General features: G+C 44.7%; 1 protein-coding gene across 3 annotated transcripts in view; it reads right to left on the bottom strand.

Moving 5' to 3' along the window:
• Positions 1–19,757, bottom strand: part of GOLM2 (golgi membrane protein 2) — a 416,514-nt gene that overhangs the window by 333,264 nt on the left and 63,493 nt on the right. For all 3 annotated transcript variants that reach the window (XM_078682961.1, XM_078682960.1, XM_078682959.1), the window contains exon 2: positions 12,057–12,111. In XM_078682961.1, coding sequence (XP_078539087.1) covers positions 12,057–12,111 — 55 coding nt within the window. The remainder of the gene's footprint in view (positions 1–12,056; positions 12,112–19,757) is intronic.

Genomic DNA, 19,757 nt, shown 5'->3' with positions numbered 1-19,757 from the left:
TGCGCCAGACCAATTTTGCAAATCCCTGTTGTAAACACCATAGATCTTGTAAACAACCATTGATCTTGCAAATACCAATGCTAACTTCACTCTCCTGGGAGATTTTAATCTTCAGTTTGATGACCCTTCTACCTTGGTCGCCAGTGACCTTGCTCAAGACCATGCGCCCTACCAACTCCAGCAGAAGCTCTTTCAACCCACCCATATTCAAGGACATCTCATTGACCCCATCTTTTCCAGTGTGGAAGATCTAAAGGGAAAACCCCCATCCCCCTCCCTTGGTCGGACAATTTCTTAGTCCCCTTCTCCTGGTCCCCTCTTTTACAGGTTCAAACACACAGTTGTCTCAAACTCTTAACCATCCCTGGTCCAGATTTCTCTTCGAAGAATGGTCCCATGCACTCGGAAAGTCCCCACCCTCCCTAGATCCCAAACCGGTGACCGCTTAGAATCGCTTTACTTCCTGGATTGAAGGCACTCTCAACTTAGTGCTCCCGCAAAAACTTATCCAGAAAAAAGCTGGATCTAATAAATCAGCATGGTTCATCCCTGAAATACGCCTTCTCAACCAACAATGTAAAAAGTTGGGGAGGCTATGGAGAAAAGACTTCTCCCACAACAAGAAATCAGAATATAGAACAACTCTACGAACATACAAAGGGGAAATTAAAAAAGTTCAAGCTTTATTCTTTCAGGAAAAGATTTCGCTTGCTGTCAACTCTCCCAGGGAAACTTTTCAGATCGCAAAAAAGTTACTGAAAGTCCCTGACCCACCGACGATTCCTGATCTTTCCGGACGCCGGTGTAACGACCTTGCACAATTCTTTTTTTCTAAAGTGCAAAACATCCTTAAGTTCCTCCCCTTGAAAGACAATGTTTTTATAATCAACAGCATAGTCTCCAGCCGAGCCGAGAATGCCCCTCTCATGGAGACTATTACCCCCCTGACCCTGGATTGATTCTATCCTACCTATCCTAGCCTAAGTGAAACGTGGATCGCTTCTCGACCCCACACCTTTTAACATTTTGAAAATGGCTGCTCCCACAGTTGCCCCCTCCAACCCCATCCTTAGTGTGATTAATGCCTCCCTCGCCTCGTGTTTGGTACCCCCGAGTGAAAGAGAGCTATGGTCAAAGAACTAATAAAGAAACTTCATCTGGACCCCAATGACCTAGGCAACTACCGGCCTATCTCGCTCCTCCCTGAAGTGAGCAAAATCGCAGAAAAATCTGTGAATTATATACTTTCTGCGTTCCTTGAGTCTCTTGATTTGCTCCATTAATCACAAACAGGTTTCCGACCCCGCCAAGGAACCGAAACCGCTCTGCTAGCGGTGGTGGAGGAATCAAGAAAGATTCTTGACTCAGGAGGCTCATCCACAATTATCCTCCTTGACCTGAGCGAGGCCTTTGACATGTTGAACCTTCAAATTCTGGCTCACCGTCTCAGGAACGTAGGAGTGTCAGGCCAAGCTCTCTCCTGGCTCCAATCCTTCTTGGAAGGAAGGTGTTTTCAGGTGTTTGAAGATGATATCACCTCGGATCCCTTACCCTTGCAGTGCGGAGTCCCTCAGGGCTCTTTCCTGAGCCAAACTCTTTTTAATGTTTATATGGCTCCTCTGGCGGACATTGTCGCCCCTTTCGGTATCCATATAGTGTCTTATGCCAACAACACTCAGCTGGTTGTAGCACTGAATCAAGCTGACCAGTCGCCCACTGACCTCCACTCCTGTTTGGAGGAAGTGGCTAAGTGGATGAGTCTTTCCCATCTTAAACTCAATGGCGACAAAACCGTGCTGATGATGCTTGGTAACCACTTAAGTGTCAATCTCAAGGCCCTCTGGTAAGTCAGCATGGGTTCAGCCCCAGTCCCAAAGCCTGAAATAAAAAGCTTAGGCATTTGGCTAGACCAAGAACTCTCCTTCAAAACCCAAGCTAGGAAGACAGTCGATTCATGCTACGGCCTGCTTAATCCAGCAAAAAAGTTATTGATACAGGCTCTGATCCTATCTAGCATAGATTTCGGCAACGCCCTTTATCTGGGAGCCCCCAATGCAGTGGTCGCTAGACTTCAGATTGTTCAGAACACATCTCCTAGATTGCTTTCTGGCACTAGCCATCGCTGCTCTGCAGTGAGAGAATGAAAAGTAAACACCAATCTCCATGATAAAATAAGAGGCAATTTGAAAGAAGCCATTACCTCACATTTGACCTCTGTCTTTGAAAATACAGCAAATGTGACAAGACAAAAACAACATTTAAAAAGACATCCTAATTGATTATTCACTTTCCGAATGAACATAACATCAGTTCTTTGTCATCCCGAATGGCTCCCGCCAGAACTGGCTAGTAGGACCGAAAATAAACTCACCCTGATCAAAATTAACTCGACATAGCGGGTGGTCAAGTAGATTTTTTTTAGGCATGTGTTCATTTAAGTCTATCTATATACTAAAACACAAGTTTATATAAAAACTTTATTTCTTACCTTTTCACCTAAATTACTTACCTGTTATCTTAATTACCCACCTTTCCTGATATTTTTTATTCCTTTTTTAGGTCAAGCCTACTAGAAAGACCATGCACTGTTTTTTCAAAGCATATTGTGACTTACCAAAATCACATAGGGGTTTGGAGCCTGCCCATTGCTTACCACTGGTTGGCTGTCCTTGTAACACTAACTTGCCTGCTTCGTATTTCTGTTCCAGCTTGTCAATCTTGTGTTTGTCCCTTCTATGGAGCATTGCTTCTTCACAATCTCTATGAATGATTGGCATATATGCTTCCACTGCTTGCTTTTCAAGCACTATATTTGTTATTTTGAGTTATGCACTCCATGAAAGTTCCTGTATTTTCGAGTAGTCTCCCTCAAGTAAATCTCTCCCCTGCTCTCTCTGTTGCTCTCTTTCACCTCTATATGGGCTGCTACTCTCTTGTCACATTATTCAGTTTTCATCTGAAATATGTTCAGGATCAGAGTCCTGCTTCCAATCACTGCTCATGATGCCCTTCCTCTGAACATAAGAATTTAAAGAGCTAGGGATACTGTAGCTCCCTTAGCTGATCTCTTGCCTAAGGTTTGGGACACCAATTTTTGCATTGTTTCTTTAATTATTGAAGCTAGAACCACCGGCACATTACAAAAAACCTACTGAAGTGCTGAGAAATTCATGAACTAGAAGATTGGGAATTTCATTTGGAATTCTTTCCTCTTCGAGAATATTTTCTGGTGCCGCCCCCTCGCCTGCTGCATACTTTGCGACCTCCCTCTGGGGAGGTGGCTGCATCAATCTGCAAGGAGACTCCGACCACAGACTGCATTCTAGGCTGCCTGAGTTAAGATGGAGCCTGCTAAGGGTTGAGAGCCTGGGGTATAGTCCAGCTGCCCCTGCCATGGTACTGCGATATAGCCGGTGCTCTACCGCCACCTTTCGCCCTCCTTGGGCACAGTTATGTATTCTGCGAGCATTCAGAACAAACTACTGTGCAGAGGTCACACTCAGATGTACTCTGGAGCATAGGTGATGTGTGGTCTTCAGTGATACATAGAACATTTTAGACAAAAGTAAACTGAATAGTTAATAATGCTTTCTGTCCACGTAACATTGACCCTCAGGGGTAGCATACAGGTTGTATGTAGGAAGGTCAGCCTCACCCAGTTAAGTTGCATCCAGAGCTTGCCATATAGTGGCATGGTTGTGGAGAAGCATCTACTGTTGTGGTCTTCTAGTGCCATGAAGTTCTGGTGTGCATAAGCGCTTTGTGCTACGCGCCCATACACAATCTAAGACAACTGTCTCATCCCTTCTCTTCCCATATGCCTGGATAGCAGGCGATGTAGTTCTGAGGTATGATCTCTGTTCTTGGAAGCTATTTGGTTATAGTCTTTGGTTCAGTCAGGGCAGTATGCACAGAATTCATTAGGGTCTGCTTCCGTGTTAGTAATATTTAGGTTATGTTATGTTGACTTGTATACGCATTAATCACCCAAGCGGGTACCCATGCGCTTGGGAAAGGTGTGTAGGTGCGTGGTCCCAGAGTGCTCATATGAAGAGCCTGGTTTTAAACTTCTTGCAGAACTCAGTAAGTGAAGAAGAGGTTCTGATATGTTGAGGGAGGTTGTTCCATGTCTTGAGTGTGATGAAAGCAAATGGGCAGCATCCAATTTTGCTTTTGCGGGGTGTGTGCGTAAGTGAGAGTGAGGCAGAGCGTATGTGTCTGGTGGTTGGTAAAAGTGTATGCAGATGTTCAGGTAATTGGGTCCTGTGTTGTGTAGGGCTTTGTATGTGTGCGTGAGAAGTTTAAATTGGCTGCGCCTCTGAATGGGGAGCTAGTGAAGCTTCCTGAGGTGTGGTGTGATGTAGGTGCAGTGTGGGAGGTCGAGTGTGAGTCTTGAGGGTGCATTCTGGAGTCTGTGTATGAGTTGTTAGGAGATTCCCGTATAAAGAGTGTTACCATGGTCCAGCCTGCTGGTGACTTGTGCTTGTGTGTCGTTCCGTCTGGTGTTCTGAGGCAACCATTTGAAGATCTTTCGTAGCATTCCAAGGCTGTGGATGCGCATGTGTGCACACTGCGTTGACTTGAGCCGTCATGTTGAGCTGGTCATCTAGAATGAGCCATGGGTGTTGGTCCTAGCTCCAATGGCCACCAGGTGGAGGCCTTGTTGCCAAAGACCAGTTTCAGTCTTGTCAGATTTGAGCTTCAGACAGTTGGTTGGCACCCAGTCTGCTACCATGGTCACGCAGTTGGTGAAATTGGTTCTGGTGTTTGCCTTGTCCGTCAGGTAGAGGATGAGTGGGGTGTCATCAGCGTAGGAGAAGACTATGTTGTCTTGTGCTCGGAAGATGTTGGGAAGCGGTGTCATGTTTATGTTAAAAAGAGTGGGGCTAAGGGACGATCCCTGTGGGGCACAGCATATCAGTTTCTTGGTCTCTAATGTGAAGGGAGGAAGCCTGATCCTTTGGGTTTCCCCGTGAGGAAGGAACAGATACATTTAAATGTGGATCCTTGTATGTCAATCTCGTGGAGTCTTCTGATGAGGGTACTGTGGGAGACTGTATACAAGGCTGCGAGAGGTTGAGCAGGATGAGGGCTGCTGTTTCTTCTTGGTCCCGGATGTTTCGAATGTCGTCAGTAGCCGCAGTGAATGCTGTTCCGTGAGCTGTCTCTTTCTGAATCCTGATTGTGTGTGGTTTAGAAGATGGTGAAGGTCAAGGAGAGATGCGAGGTGCTCGTTAATGGCCTTCTCAATCCCTTTGGCTGAATAGGGGAGTGAATCAGAAGTTGCTCGGTTGATTCGGTCGGCTGTGGGATTCTTGAGGAGGGCATTGATTTCTGCAAGTTTACATTCTTCTGTGAAAGTGGCAGACAAGATGGAGGTGTTGATGATGTAGGCCAGGGTGGTGCAGGTTGGGGAGGTTCCCAAGTTGTAGATGTGGTGGGGACTTGGGTCCGCTGGGGCTGAGTGGGTGGTCTGCATGCCTGGCGCTGTGTCGTTACTAGTAAAGGTTGTCCATTCGGTCAGGTGGCTGTCTTGGTTGGTGGTAGGTAGGTTAGTGAGGAGTTCTCTGGGGTGGATGAGTGTGTAAAGTTGCTGTAGATGTTTGTGATTTTTCTGTGGAAGAAGCTGAAGAGGTTGTTGGGAGGCAGAAATGTTGTTGACAGTGACTGAAGGTGAGGTGAAATACTTGACGATTGAAAAGATCTCCTTGCAGCTGTTGGAGCTTCCTTCAATGCTGTCCACTAGTGCTTTTTTCTTGGTGTCACTAATTTATTGGAGACAGTCTTGTAAGTATTTCTATTGGTGGTATTGTGGCTGGCTCTCCGTTTTCTTTCTAGCTGTTTACAGTGTTGTCTAGTGTCTCAGAGGTCTTCTGTGTACCAGCTGGCCTGCTTGTTTGATTTACTATGCTTGATGGGTTTGAGGAAGCCAGCGTAGTTCTTAAACCAGTTGTTGATTTACTTGTGGAGGTCGTTGTGGGGCTAGGCTGATCAGTGCTGAGGGCACTAAGCCGATCTGCTTCTATGATTTTGTTCCAGCTGTTGACTTGAGGTGTGTTGATTTCCAAGTGGATGATGGAGTGGTTGATCCACGTGAGACTTGTTGTGGAGTTCTATTTGATGCAGTCGCTTGTAGAGAAGATGGGGTCCAGTGTGTGTCCTGCGGTATCCAAAACAAGCTGAGTGAGTCTGATGTTGCTAAAGCTTTGAAAGAGTGCTGTGGAGCAAGGGATGTTTAGGGCTTCCAGATGAAAGTTGAGGTCACCGAGAAAAATTCAGGCTCTTAAGTCGATGATGAGTGGAGCGACAAAGTCGGTGATGAGGTTAGTAACGGTAGTTCGGGGTAGGGTGGTCGGTAGGTGAGCGTTCCGTTCAGGGTGAATTTTTCGGAGATTTGCATCTTGAAGTGCAGGTATTCCCATAAATAGGGTGGCATTCTCTGTGGATGTGGTGCACTAGATGAAACATCGTCAAAGAATTTACCAACCCCACCGCCGGCACCAACGACATCACTCCCTCCCAAGACCTCTGCGACTCCCTAGCCTCTTTCTTCTACAACAAAATCGCCGACATACATAACAGTTTTGAACACCAGTCCGGAGATCAGTCCACTCCACCCACCTCCGAACCAAAACCCCCTCTATCAACCTTTGCGCCTGGAACCCAATCACCACTGAAGACACCATCCACCTGATGAACTCCATCCACTCAGGATCGCCAACCGACCCATGTCCCCACCACATCTTCAACAAAGCAGACTCCATCATCGCACCCCATCTCCGAGACGTCATCAACTGCTCCCTCAACTCCGCTACCTTCCCGGAAAGCTGGAAACATGCCGAACTCAGCGCCCTTCTGAAGAAACCCACAGCAGACCCCACTGAACTTAAGAACTACCGCCCCATATCGCTGCTCCCATTCCCTGCCAAAGTTATTGAGAAAGCCGTCAACTGTCAGCTCGCCGCCTTCCTCGAATCCAACAAATCCCTCGACCCCTCACAGTCCGGCTTCCGAGCCAAACACAGCACCGAAACCGCCCTCATCGCAGCAACAGACGACATTCGAACTCTACTGGACAACGGAGAAACAGCTGCCCTCATCCTACTAGACCTCTCCGCTGCCTTCGACACAGTCTGTCATAGCACCCTCATACAACGCCTCAGCAACGTCGGAATACAAGGAAAAGCATTGGACTGGATCATCTCGTTCCTTGCCGGAAGAACCCAGAGAGTCCGCCTCCCCCTTTCAGATCAGAGGCCACCGAAGTCATCTGCGGCGTACCACAAGGATCATCACTCAGTCCTACCCTCTTCAACGTATACATGAGTCCCCTCGCATCCATTGCACGCCAACACAACCTCAACATCATCTCCTACGCAGACGAAACCCAGCTGATCCTCTCCCTCACCAAAGACCCAAACACCGCCAAAACCAACTTACACGAAGGAATGAAAGAAGTAGCCGAATGGATGAAGAACATCCGTCTAAAACTGAACTCGGACAAAACGGAAGTCCTCATCCCCCTCCGCCTGGGACGACTCATGGTGGCCACCGGCCCTGGGAACCGCACCCATACCTACGGACCACGCACGTAACCTGGGCTTCATCCTGGACTCCTCCCTCTCGATGACCAGACAAGTCAACGCTGTATCATCCTCATGCTTCAACATCCTACGCATGCTCAAAAAAATCTTTCGCTGGATCCCCACCGAAACAAGAAAGACGGTCACCCACGCACTGGTCACAAGCCGACTGGATTACGGAAACACCCTTTACGCCGGAACCACAGCCAAACTACAGAAAAAACTCCAACGCATCCAAAACGCCTCAGCTAGACTCATTCTGGACATCCCCCGTCAAGCTCACATTTCCGGTCACCTGAAAGACCTCCACTGGCTCCCCGTCAACAAGAGAATAACGTTCCGTCTCCTCACCCACGCACACAAAGCCCTCTACTACCTAGGACCCGAATGCCTCAACACGCGACTGTCCTTCTACACCCCCACCGGCCAACTACGATCAACCAATCAAGCCCTCGCCGCAATTCCGCGCATCCATAGATCCACCATGGGGGGGAAGAACCTTCTCCTACTTAGCGGCCAAAACCTGGAATTCTCTCCCCACCCACCTCCGCCTTGTACAGAACCACCTCTCCTTCAGAAAGCAACTAAAAACTTGGATATTCGATAAATAAAGTACCCCCCCTCCCCCAAGCGCCTTGAGACCCTATGGGTGAGTAGTGCGCTATACAAATTTCTGAACTTGAACTTAGATGGATTCCTTGTAGCTGATAGCGAGCCCGCCCCCTGGCTTGTGAAGGCAGTCCTCTCGAGAAATCTTATTGGCCGCTTGGATTGCTGCAGCAATGTCAGGAGCTGATAAGGGTTGAGCCAGGTCTCTGTGATGAAGGGGATGTTGATAGCGTCACTGCTCAGAAGGCCCATTATTTGGGTTGTGTATTTGTTGAACGATCATGTGTTGAGAAACATGCATGAGTTGACGTGCGGGTTTGCTATGGCATGTGGCATATATTGGGACTGCAGGAATCGGCCATGCTTGTGTGGTGGTGGGAGTGTTAGGAGGGGGTGTTGGGGACGTTGTTAGCATATGTGTGGGAGTGTGGGTAGGTGGCTGCTGGAGAACCAGCAGTAGGTACGGGTGAAAGTACCTACTGGGGTATGAGGCGCGGCGCGGCAGGAGTTGAGGGAATGGCATCCGGGGTCTAGTGACCTAAAGATTGCTGCAGAGTATCACTGGACGATGATCAGAAAAGGGTTCCTGGGACTGGGCAAGGTCCAGGCGCGGACAGACACACATGGGCTTGCCTTTGGCACGCCCATGTAGCAGCTGTCACTAAGCAGGTCCTTGGCAGGAGGGGACGGAGTTGAGGGTGCCATGATTTAATTTCCTGTTCGGATGGAAAATGAAGTGCTCTTGCCAGAAGACCTTTTTTAAAGACGGTTTTGTCAGGAAAACTAGAAATGTCACTTCCTGTTTAGCTGGATGATGGGGAATTCAGTTGTGTCACTTCCTGTGCAGGTGGATATTGGGAGATCCAGTGATTTCACTTCCTGTGCTGATGGGGGGAAAAAAGGTTGTGTCTGAAAATTACACACTCTAGTAACCGTATATTTTGGTTCACACTGTTGGCTTGAATTCATTTGTCTGTGCTTCTATCAGCCCCATGTAAGCTTCCAGGCGCGTTTGTGTACAGTGGGCTTTTAGGCTACCATTCAGCAACATAAGTAAGTGGTGTAGAAACACCCAAATGATTTTTGGTATTATGACTGTAATAAGCAAGCGTGTTTGTGGCCAAATCGTACAGGTGGCATCTGAGGTAAAGCATGTGCCCTCTTCCAGTCTGCATTAACCCTTATTAGTCCAGGCAAGGAGTGAGGAGCAGAGTGTGGAAGTGATGAACAGCTGAAATATGATGTCTCAAATCATCAGGAAGCTAAATACATTTATGCATCTCTGGAGAATTATTATTTTTTTCACATTAATATCAGCGATGCCTATGCATCTACTGCTGTGGTTGCCAAGAGTATGTGTCATCATGGATATCACGTTTCTTGCACCAGAGCAAAGTGAAATTCAGACTACATATTCTAAATACATTGTTTTGAAATGAAAGCCCAAAGCTTGAAACATGGTTTCAGTCTCACATTTATTTGGTATCAAATATACAATTGGGGAGATATTTTTGTTATACTGTGTAAGTTATATTGACTGCTGAAATTAGTGTGAACCCTACATGTTACAGATTTGATGCCAGGTTCAGCTGATTCAGCCTTTCAGTTTTTAGAAGTTGATAAACGGAGTGTGGTTGTCATGGATAATATTAACACATGGTATTTGCAGTAAGTACCAAGACGTAAGGTATAAGTACTATGTAAAATAGTTTAATCAGCATTACTATTTTTAATTTAGTTACCTATGGAGAGGCAAAAGTTTGAGGATTTTGTATCTTAGGTGTACAAGTTACACACAGGTGCATACCACATGCATCTAACCTGCTGAACTTTGCCATCTGCTTTATGAGGATACTCAAACCTAATTTAATTGGAGAAAGTTAATGTGTACACCACACATCATGGATTTTCAACATTTTATATACGGCATAATGTACCACCCAATTGTGCATAATGATACTGAAAGCCATAAAGGAGTTCCGTGGCCACATGTAATACCCTTTTAATCTGAACGCAGGGCTACATTATACCACATAATATGATGCTTTCCCCATCCATCGAAACAGCTGATCAGATGTCCCAAGAGAGCATTGAGTAACTTATCCAGTCATTTTCTTAGCCTTATGTGATTTGTAGTAGTTGTTTAATTTATATAACGAGGACCACAAGTACCAGAATGCAAAGAAATATCAAGGACTATAAGCATTACACACACACATTGCATGGTTGGGTCCTTCACATGATGCTGTTGCTCCATAGCCAGTCCAATTGGACTAAGAAGCTGGAGAAACTGAGTAGGAACCTCACTCTGTCCTTCATACGGATTGCTGAAGACAATGCACATGCCTGTTGCAAGACATTTGGTTAACTTACAGTGGACTTCCAGCCCGCCTATTGTTTACAATTGGTTAGCCTAATTGTCGCTTTCATTTGTTGCTTCTTATTTGATGGTTTGTTTGGGCTTTACTTTTGTGTCATGAGTTGGTCCCTCTCTTCAAGCATGGATACATAACTGTATCCTTACACTGCTTGTTTTTATAGTGCTACTATTCTACATCTTGCCTGAGAATGCATGTGCTGTCTTTTACAAGACCTCGCGCTACCTTACAGGGGGCTTAGAGGCTGCCCATGCTTACCAATTGGCTGCTTTAACAGTCACTCTCCTTTGCTTGCTTCTCATTTATTGGTCAGCTGCCGTAGGCTTCCTTCCTATGAGTGTGTTTGTCTCTCTCCTAGAGCATGGATACATTATTTTTTTCCTTCCACTGCTTGCTTTTTTATATTCTATTTTTTCCTTTTTGTTTAAGTATTCTACGAGTGTGCATGTTTTTCAGCGGTCTCCCTTGTGTACATCATACTCCCACCATTTTCTTTCCCAAGTCCCTGCCACCTGCCAACTTGCTGCTTGCCCCCAGCCCCTCGCTCCCGCCCAACAAGGTCTGTCTGCTTGCTCCCTGGCCCTCCCTCCTTCCTCTTTTGTCCGCCTGCTTGCCTTAGCCCCTAACTCACGGCCTACGTTCTCTTTTCAACTTGCCTGTCCACCATTGCCCATCTGCTGGACCCCAGCCACCCTCTCACCCTCTGCTGTGCGTCTTCTTGCCCCAGCCTTTCCCTCTCTCCCTCCTACCCTCGGTTGTCCGTTCACTTGCCCTCAGCCACTCCGGACTACACTCCATTGCCCCCACTGCCCTCCATCTTCTGTTGTCTGTGTGCTACCCCTCCCACTCTCCCTCTTCCATGTTGCCTCCTAAACTCCATCCATCCGTGTGGCCTTCTGCCCTCAATCACTCTGTGTTGTCTGGAGGAGCAATAGCAAAAAAAATAAAAGTGCTCCACTGGATGGATAATAGCTCTTTGTTCCCCCTACCACAGCAGCCGCACAGTACAACATGGCTACAAAACATTGGAAGAGAGTATAACCTTAATAGGCGCGACCCAAGGCCCTTTTTTTTTTTAACATTGGTGAATTTTGTGGTCACAGTTTATTCCTCCTATGTTTCATTAACTGAAAATATCATGTCACCCGTCTGGAACAAGAACCTAACCCCAGGTCTTATCTGTTTCACATGGTAAAAATGCCTTTTTAATTAAAGTTGACATTACTAGTTTAAGCAGGTTTATTAGTACTATATACAGTTTATTTTCTTCTGCACAGAATTTCAATTAACAAAGCATTCAGATACTCAAAGGTGTTCGGGCAAGGCAGACAGTACTGTAAACAAACCATGTAATTTAAAAAATACAGAAAAAAATAAAGAAGCTAGTTTAGTCAAATATCTTTCTTGGAAAGCCTACAAATCAGTAAAGTATTACACGTGAAACAAAGGACAAAAAGAAAGTACCAGAAAAAAGTCAGTGTCTTACCCTTTAAATGAGCAATTTCAGCCATTAGACGAGACATATTTTTCTGCATGCCAATCTAAAAAAAGACAACAAATAAAATCTATGAGTAACATCTTCAACAGCCAGTCATTTTAGCATGTCATTAAGATGCCAGAAGGGTGAGGATTAAATCTCACAAACAGATATCCAAATACATGGCCGATCGTGTGTGTGATGGGTGGTGCAGGGGCAGTTAGGAAAGCAGTGTGTGGGTGGAGATCGAGGTAAAGGTGGGAACTGTGGGGGGAAATGTCTTGTATAAATGTTTTTATTTGAGAGCGAGGGTGTGCGAGGGGGCAGTAACATGGGTGGATCAATGTGTGTAAAGTTTTCTGTGTGGGACACAAACAGATGTGGACTCTGAGATGCACCACGCCTCAAGTGTGTGGAGTACCATACATGTGAGAAGTAGAGATCTTGAAATGTGCATAAAGCTAGATGCATACAGCTCACTAGGCCATCTTACCTCAGTTAAACGATCTGGTGCCGTGTGTTTTCTTTATAGTCTCCATTAAATGTGGTCAGGATTAAGGTTTGGGTGACAAGTGACTAGCCTTATTTATTTTTATGTTTTGGTAAAATTATCGGATTAAATTTCATCCGATGTCAACTGCGTTTTACCTGTATAAGGCAGTACTGAGGTTTCTTCAAGCATTCCGTTATCTTCATTATATGCTATTTCATATGCATTTTTAGTTTCATTCTTTTTTACTTAACGGGGACCCCCGGTAAATCTTCCTTTTTTAGTAGTTTGTGTTTATTAATTTATTTTACGTGCTTTACAAGGAGAGGGAGTTTACACCCGTTCCTTTTTAAAGATTCCTCATACTCTTCTTACCCCCACCACTATTTAATATATCTCTTAACCTAAGACATTTGTATTTCCTTTACGATTTTTTTTGTTATTTCGATGTAATTACCCACAGCTGTTTGTAGCCAGAGGTAACCAAACCTAAAATAAAATGTCATCCTTCTGGCCTGCTCGGCGAGTTTAACCTGCTAACACAATATCTTCAAGTCCGCTGAGGGAGTTGCACTGACATTACAGTTTTGGTCCACTGTCAGAACAGAGGAGTCTGCTAGGCAGAGTTACTTCGTCCAAGCGCGGTGGAATAGCATGTGGCTTTGGGAATACCTGGCAAACAACTGGTGGATGGGAGTGGCCGTTAAAACTGTACCCCTCAAACGGCATTTACATGTTGATCAGTTTCAGAACTGAGATACAAATCACTAGCCCAGTCAAACAACCCTCACATGAATTACATTTCTAGATTTCCACTTCATTTTTTTTTTCCGTTCCATCTCTCAAACCAGATTAACATCAAGTACTGTACGCAAGCAAGAGCATTTGAAAAACCAAAAGGTCTCACCTCTTGGCTGTGCCAATATTTTTTGACAACGCTGTTCTGCATTGACAAAAATGATTTTAAAAAAAATCATAGATTGATTTGCAGAATTATTTAAAGTATGTGGTGTGTTGTGTTGTTGAGTTGTATTATGTGATTTGGTATCAAATTATGTGGTGTGGATTGCAAATGTATGGAGTTGAGTTGTGTGGTATGGAACTGTGTGGAACAATCAATATTAAAATTGCAGTGGACTATCATCCACTTCCAAATATCAATGAAGTAGTATTTGGGAAGGGGCTAAAATTCAGTTTATTTATTGGTTTCAGTTGCGAGCCTTACAATAGTTAAAAATCACAATTAAAAAAGAAACATAGTACATAGATTTGAATCAAACATGAGAAGATCCACCAAATTCATGAGTTAATATCATACATAAATAATCCCCTAAATAAAGTTATAACTTATAACATATAAATATAGCCCTATGGCTAAAATTAAAACATGAGAAATGAATATGTGAAAAAACAAAAAGATGTACAACATGGACAGTCAATTGATAGATGGTGCAGTGAAGGGTCCAATTAAAGTGCAAATGAGAGGAAGCATGGGAGCACATCAGACAACATACAATAAAACAATAATTCAGCAACCATCTTCACTAAAGATTAACACCAATAGAAAAAGTAGCTGTAAGGACAATCAATGAATAGTTCACTGTAGTACAAAACCTGTTAAAGTACAGTGCAAGGAAACATAAAAACATAGCAGTCAATATCAGATCAAATACGTTCTCGTGGAAAATCAACAACCATCAATGCTCGAGATTATTGATTGTTCTTGTTGTGTGATGCAGGGACCTGTTTAAATGCAATTGCGTGGAAGCATAAAAACATGGTACCTGCTATCAGATAAAATTCAATCTAGTAATAGGTCAGAAATCATCAACACTGGAAAAATCAAGTCCTTTTGAAAGCATAAAAAGGATCACTGAGATAAATGCATTAGGGAGCTATTAGATAACAGAACTATGGTATGAGTAAAACAGTGATAACATTGTATTAAAGAGAAAATGTATGTAGGATATAGGAGGGATCTCAGCAGCGAATGCCCCTCCGATATAGGTCATCCAATTATCTGAAAACCTAAAGCAACGGGCAAAGCTATCAGCAGTGACCAAACAGCCCATAAATATGATGCTACAGAGTGAAGTATAAACTCCTGGTCAGTCCTGAAGCCCCGCCACAATGGAGATTTAAACAATTATCCCCATAGAGCCTAAAAAGAGGAAGAAGTCACCACCTATGTTTGGAGACATATACTGAAGAAAATAGCAAAAGATTTCATAGGTTGTCCTTCCCTTCAAATACGCATTTACAATGGTCATAACCAACGACAAGCCTGAAGCATATTCCCTAATCCCCTAATCAGCAATGTACCCAACCTGAATTTCATATAGAATGTTCATTTGAACTCAGGGTAGATCACATCCAAATAGAACATACATGGAGGGCCATGGTTGCTGCTGAAATAATTGCCTGATAGGAGCCCAGGCTTCAGCGCCTTGAACTGCTTAATCCGCACAGACTCATGATAGCAATCTTTAATCAAATCTGCAGTGTCTCACCTTACTCTCCTTGGTTATGACCATACAAACCCAAACTGCGGCTCATTCATCATCATATATATCTTTATTCTGTCATTTGTAGAAAAAACATCAAAGTATACAATGTATAAAACATAAATATATCTACAGTTAAAATAGTATTAAACCATTGCAATCACAAATACAAATGACATCTCAAATCAATTTAAGAACAGGAGTACATATACCATCAATCTAATCATGCTTAGGAAGGGGAGCGATACGACCACCAAGCATATGAGAAGTAAACCATATAAATCAAGTAAGGAAATAAAATACATATATATCATGAGAAAATAAAACAAGGAGTTAAAATGGTGTCGTAACTAACAGACATTTTTTGCGAATCAATCAGAAGGATAACAGGAAACGACTGAGGGGAAAAAACAATAGGCCTGGAAGTGTCTGTTTTTAAGATTCTGAACTCAATCTGATACATCCTCACACCCATGTTAAGGCAAATAGGTCTAATCCATCTCCTGCGTAACTGCCTGTACTCGGGGCAGACAAACAATATATGTTCTTCGGTTTCGTCAGCTTCGCAGCATGCCGGGCAGGTATCTTCAACTAGGCCCCTTTCCTCTTTCCCCGGAAATTTCAGTAACAGATTACCATACCTAAACCGGATATACAGGCTTTTGGCAAGAGAAGGCGAGATCAGGTCAAGGAACGGTTTAAATAGGGAGCAGGATATTATGATTAAGAAGTTTGTTGTTAGTTGGCCACTGGTTGGATTATTGATATAGTGCTCCCCCTCCACCTTCCAGTAAATAACTTTAAGGGACAGAGTGTCACGTCTGGTGGCCCTTTCTGGGTGCTCCCATAAGCCTGTTAGGTTCAATAGCTTGCACCATTTAGCGATATGCTTGAACCAAGGAAGTTGTTTAGCCCCGTTAAGCGCCAGGACCTCCCGTAAAGAGTTACGATTTTCAGTTAATTGGGGAGTAGTCCATAGACGCAACCAATAGTTTAGGGGTTTCAGGGCAGTCAGATCACTACTTCTTTTAAGCCCAAGGTCACAAAAAAGTGGGGTGAGTGGTGATGTGACAGATAGCGCGATCAGAGCCCTTGCTAAGTTATTCTCGCAAATCGTTAGCTGATTTACAGGAGTGAATCCCCAGATTTCCGCTCCGTACAAAGCTCCGTTTTGGGCTTTTCCACAGTATAATTCAAGTTCCGGGGAGAGGGGTTGGGTATAGGATTGTTTAAAAAAATCTTAATACGGATTTGGATCTTTGGCATAAGGTTAGGAAGCTCTTCCTCAGCTGATATTCCCAACTAAGCGCCTCATTTAAGCCTATGCCCAAGTAGTCAAAATATTTTACTCATTCCAAAGGTTCATGTATGATCTTGACCTCTCGTATACCACCCTTTTTTTTACCGAGCACGATAAATTTTGTTTTTGTGGTGTTCAGTTCCAATTTCCTCTCCTTACAAAAGCTCAGGAATTTGTTCAATAAAATTTGTATGCCCATAGGGGAAGTGGATATTAGTAGCGAATCGTCGGTAAAGAGCAAAATGGGTACTTTTGCATTGATCAGCGAAGGGGCGTCAATTTTGCAATCCATTAAACAACTCACCACATCATTAATATACAGAGAGAACAATGTGGGGCGAGGACACACCCTTGGCGCACCCCACGTTCAATCGGAATCCTCTCTGTCAGTTCCCCATTTACGCCCCCACCTGACCTGGGCATAATTATCCTTATTGAATGTGGCATCACAGTCACCAAGTCAACCTTGGTCAAGCATTGTCTTCCACAACAAAGTTACGCAGTACCAAATCAAATGCAGTTCGCAGGTCCACGAAAGCCACATGAAGCTGCTGTTTCCTAAGTAGCACGTACTTCCATGCTAGCAGGGAAAATCTAAAAGCTTAGTTGCACGTGCTAATTTTTGCACGAAAGCCAGCTTGAGCTGGGGACAATATCATATTATAATCCATCCATTCTTGGAGTTTATCTAAAACTTGTCTAGCAAAAACCTTCTGTAAGTTGTCTATCAGACTAATGGATCTGTAGTTAGAGGGGATAGCAGGATTGCCCTTTTCGAAGATGGTTATTACCTCTGCCCCCCTCCATGTTTCCAGAATATCACTACCAGCTAATATACAGTTAGACAGAAGGTTTATATATGTGCCAATATCGCGGGTTCAGATATGTACAAGTCCCATGGAATCAATTCGGGTCCAGGGGCTTTATCCGTTTTTAGTTTATGGATTGCTGACAGAGTATCCTCTAGGCTAAAAACTTGCGAAGGGTTATGAATGGGTCCCTCAGAAACAGTAATATCTATGAACGGAACAGCCTGGTCAGTGTAGGGATCTGTGGTAACCCTATCATCAGAATATACACCAGAAAAATGATGCACCCAAACCTCTGGCTGGATATGATGGCAATTAGAAGTGGAATACGCCGCAGTACCCTTAGACACAATCACCCAGAACTTGCGGCAATCTCTTGCTTTTGTTGCTAAAACTAGGTGATTCCAATTGGTGTCAGCGTATTCACGTTTGGCTTTACTAAGTGCAGCTTTATAAATGTTGCGGGCAGAAATTAGGTCTGATCTAGATCGCCCTCTAACTGCTATTTGTAGTGCCTAAGCAGAGCTCTCAAAATGTTGTTCTTGTCCACAGGTAATGAGTGGAGGTTCGCATACCCCTAGAGATCAGCCCCAAAGAGAGCTGCTGCCTTTTGTTTAAAATCTGCCTGATGTCTGAATTTCAGCATCCCCGAGCGATGCATCTCAAGACCGTAGTTTCTTTTCTGAATAGGACTCTTCCATTGCAATTTCACTGCAAACCAAATCCTCAGGTAGTCCTACTGCTTGACAGTCTCGATGGGGACACCTTCTGTCATGAGTTTCCGCTTACAATTTAGGAAAGATCTCAATACCATACTCTTGGTTTTGGCTCCATTAATAGTCCGGAATTTCTTTCCACAATAATCTACAAAACGCTTTAGCAATTTATGGGTTGTGTTTTCTGTTTGCGCCATCAAAACGGCATTGTTCACGAATAATAATATTGGAACCCTTCTTCCTGCTAGAATAGGCACATCCAAGGTAAATAATCCACTTCATCTTTCAAAAGAAGACTAAATAATAAAGGCGCCAGCACCCAACCTTATCGGACACCCTCCTCTACTTTGAAGGGTTTTGTGCATTCACCTCTATATGCAAACCGGAACCTCTAGCAATATTGTCTGAATGAAGAGCCATTATTGCCCATACCGAGTTGATGTAAACCCCTTGGTCCAAAAGAGAACTCCCCAGTGTCTCCCAGTTGACTAGGCCAAAAGCTGCCTTTAGGGCTAAAATGTTGTCAACTTTGGATCTACGGTCTGTCTAGCATCAGACTGAGTTAACTGCAGATTTGAGACATCTGACTGCATTTCCTATAGTGCAGGGGCTATTCCAATTTAAAAGGATGTCTTTTGGGTTAGCCTCTGCAGCATCGGTTTTTCCAAATAGCAATATTCAATATGTTCAAAGATGTGGATAGTGTAAGGCTGTAAAGAGGACATTCTCATATTTTCTGGAAATGAACAAGAACCCAACACCTAATCAGGAACTTTTGTAAAAGGTTTAATAAACATGGACTAACAAGAGACCAAATGTAAACTATTTTCTAACTCTGTAGAATATTTAGGCTATAACTTGTCTGGTGAGGGTGTGATACCCAAGAATTTGTTAGTTGATGCCATCATCAAAGCGTCAGCACAATACAACACAAAGAAACCTTTTTCATTTGCTGTATTTGCGTATTACAGCAAATTTATCAAGGATGTTGGAACTAAAATGGAGCCTTTAAGAGAATGAACAAGCAGAAAAGCTGAGTTTAAATGGTTGAACAGGCAACAAAAGGCGTTTGAACAATTTAAAATGGACATTGTGAGAGCTTGCACTCTTGAGTCTTTGTATAAGAAAAAAGAAAGTATCAGTGCCGTGGACGCAAGTCTGTATGGTATTTGGGAGGGGCGTGGCTAGCGGCCGATGCCAGCAGACGCAGCCTAACGAGGCTCCCACCCCTAGCCCCAATAAATCCTGATTTAATCCAGTAAACAGCGCGGACTCCCCGTGAAAACCGGGTCGAGTCCGCACCAGACATCGGTGCCTGCCCGGGGAGCGCGCCAAGCGTGTGAGTAGCCCGAATCCAGTGCTGCGACCCCCGCGGGTCCCGGACGGGCCGATGCCTAAAATGGCGGCGTGAGACTCCCAGAGCCACCGGACTGCGCCCAGGGGGACCTAGCACCCAAATATCGGATTCTGCCGACCGAGCGGGATATGAGCGAGCCCTGAGTAGTTATCTGGGAGCGGAGTTCTTGGCGGACCCAGCGGCGGTATTGCCGAACCCAGAGGCGGCGCTGCAGAGGAGGGTGAGATCCGCACTCCGGTGGGGCTCCGAAATTGAGGACCCGGCTTCTGGGCCTGAGCGGCTGTAGCGGCGGCGCTGGTGAGTGGAGACCCAGGGGCAGGGAGCGAAGGCACCGCCGAGACCTGAGCGCAGGCGGAGCGACTCCACGGGCACACAGAACCGCCCGAGCGGAATCGGATCAGGAGAGCGGGAGGCAGCGAGAACGGCGGCTCTGCTCAGCACCGAGGTGGTGGAGAATAGTCTCGGACTGAGAGCCCGGCAGCCCCATCTTACAGAACCTGGGTGGGGGCCCAGCGGGATCTGACATTGCATTAA

The sequence above is a fragment of the Lissotriton helveticus genome, chromosome 3_1 (assembly GCF_964261635.1).
Source record: "Lissotriton helveticus chromosome 3_1, aLisHel1.1, whole genome shotgun sequence".
Lineage (NCBI taxonomy): Eukaryota > Metazoa > Chordata > Amphibia > Caudata > Salamandridae > Lissotriton > Lissotriton helveticus.
Note: the sequence above shows the minus strand (reverse complement) of the source record. Positions and strands in the feature narration are given on the sequence as shown.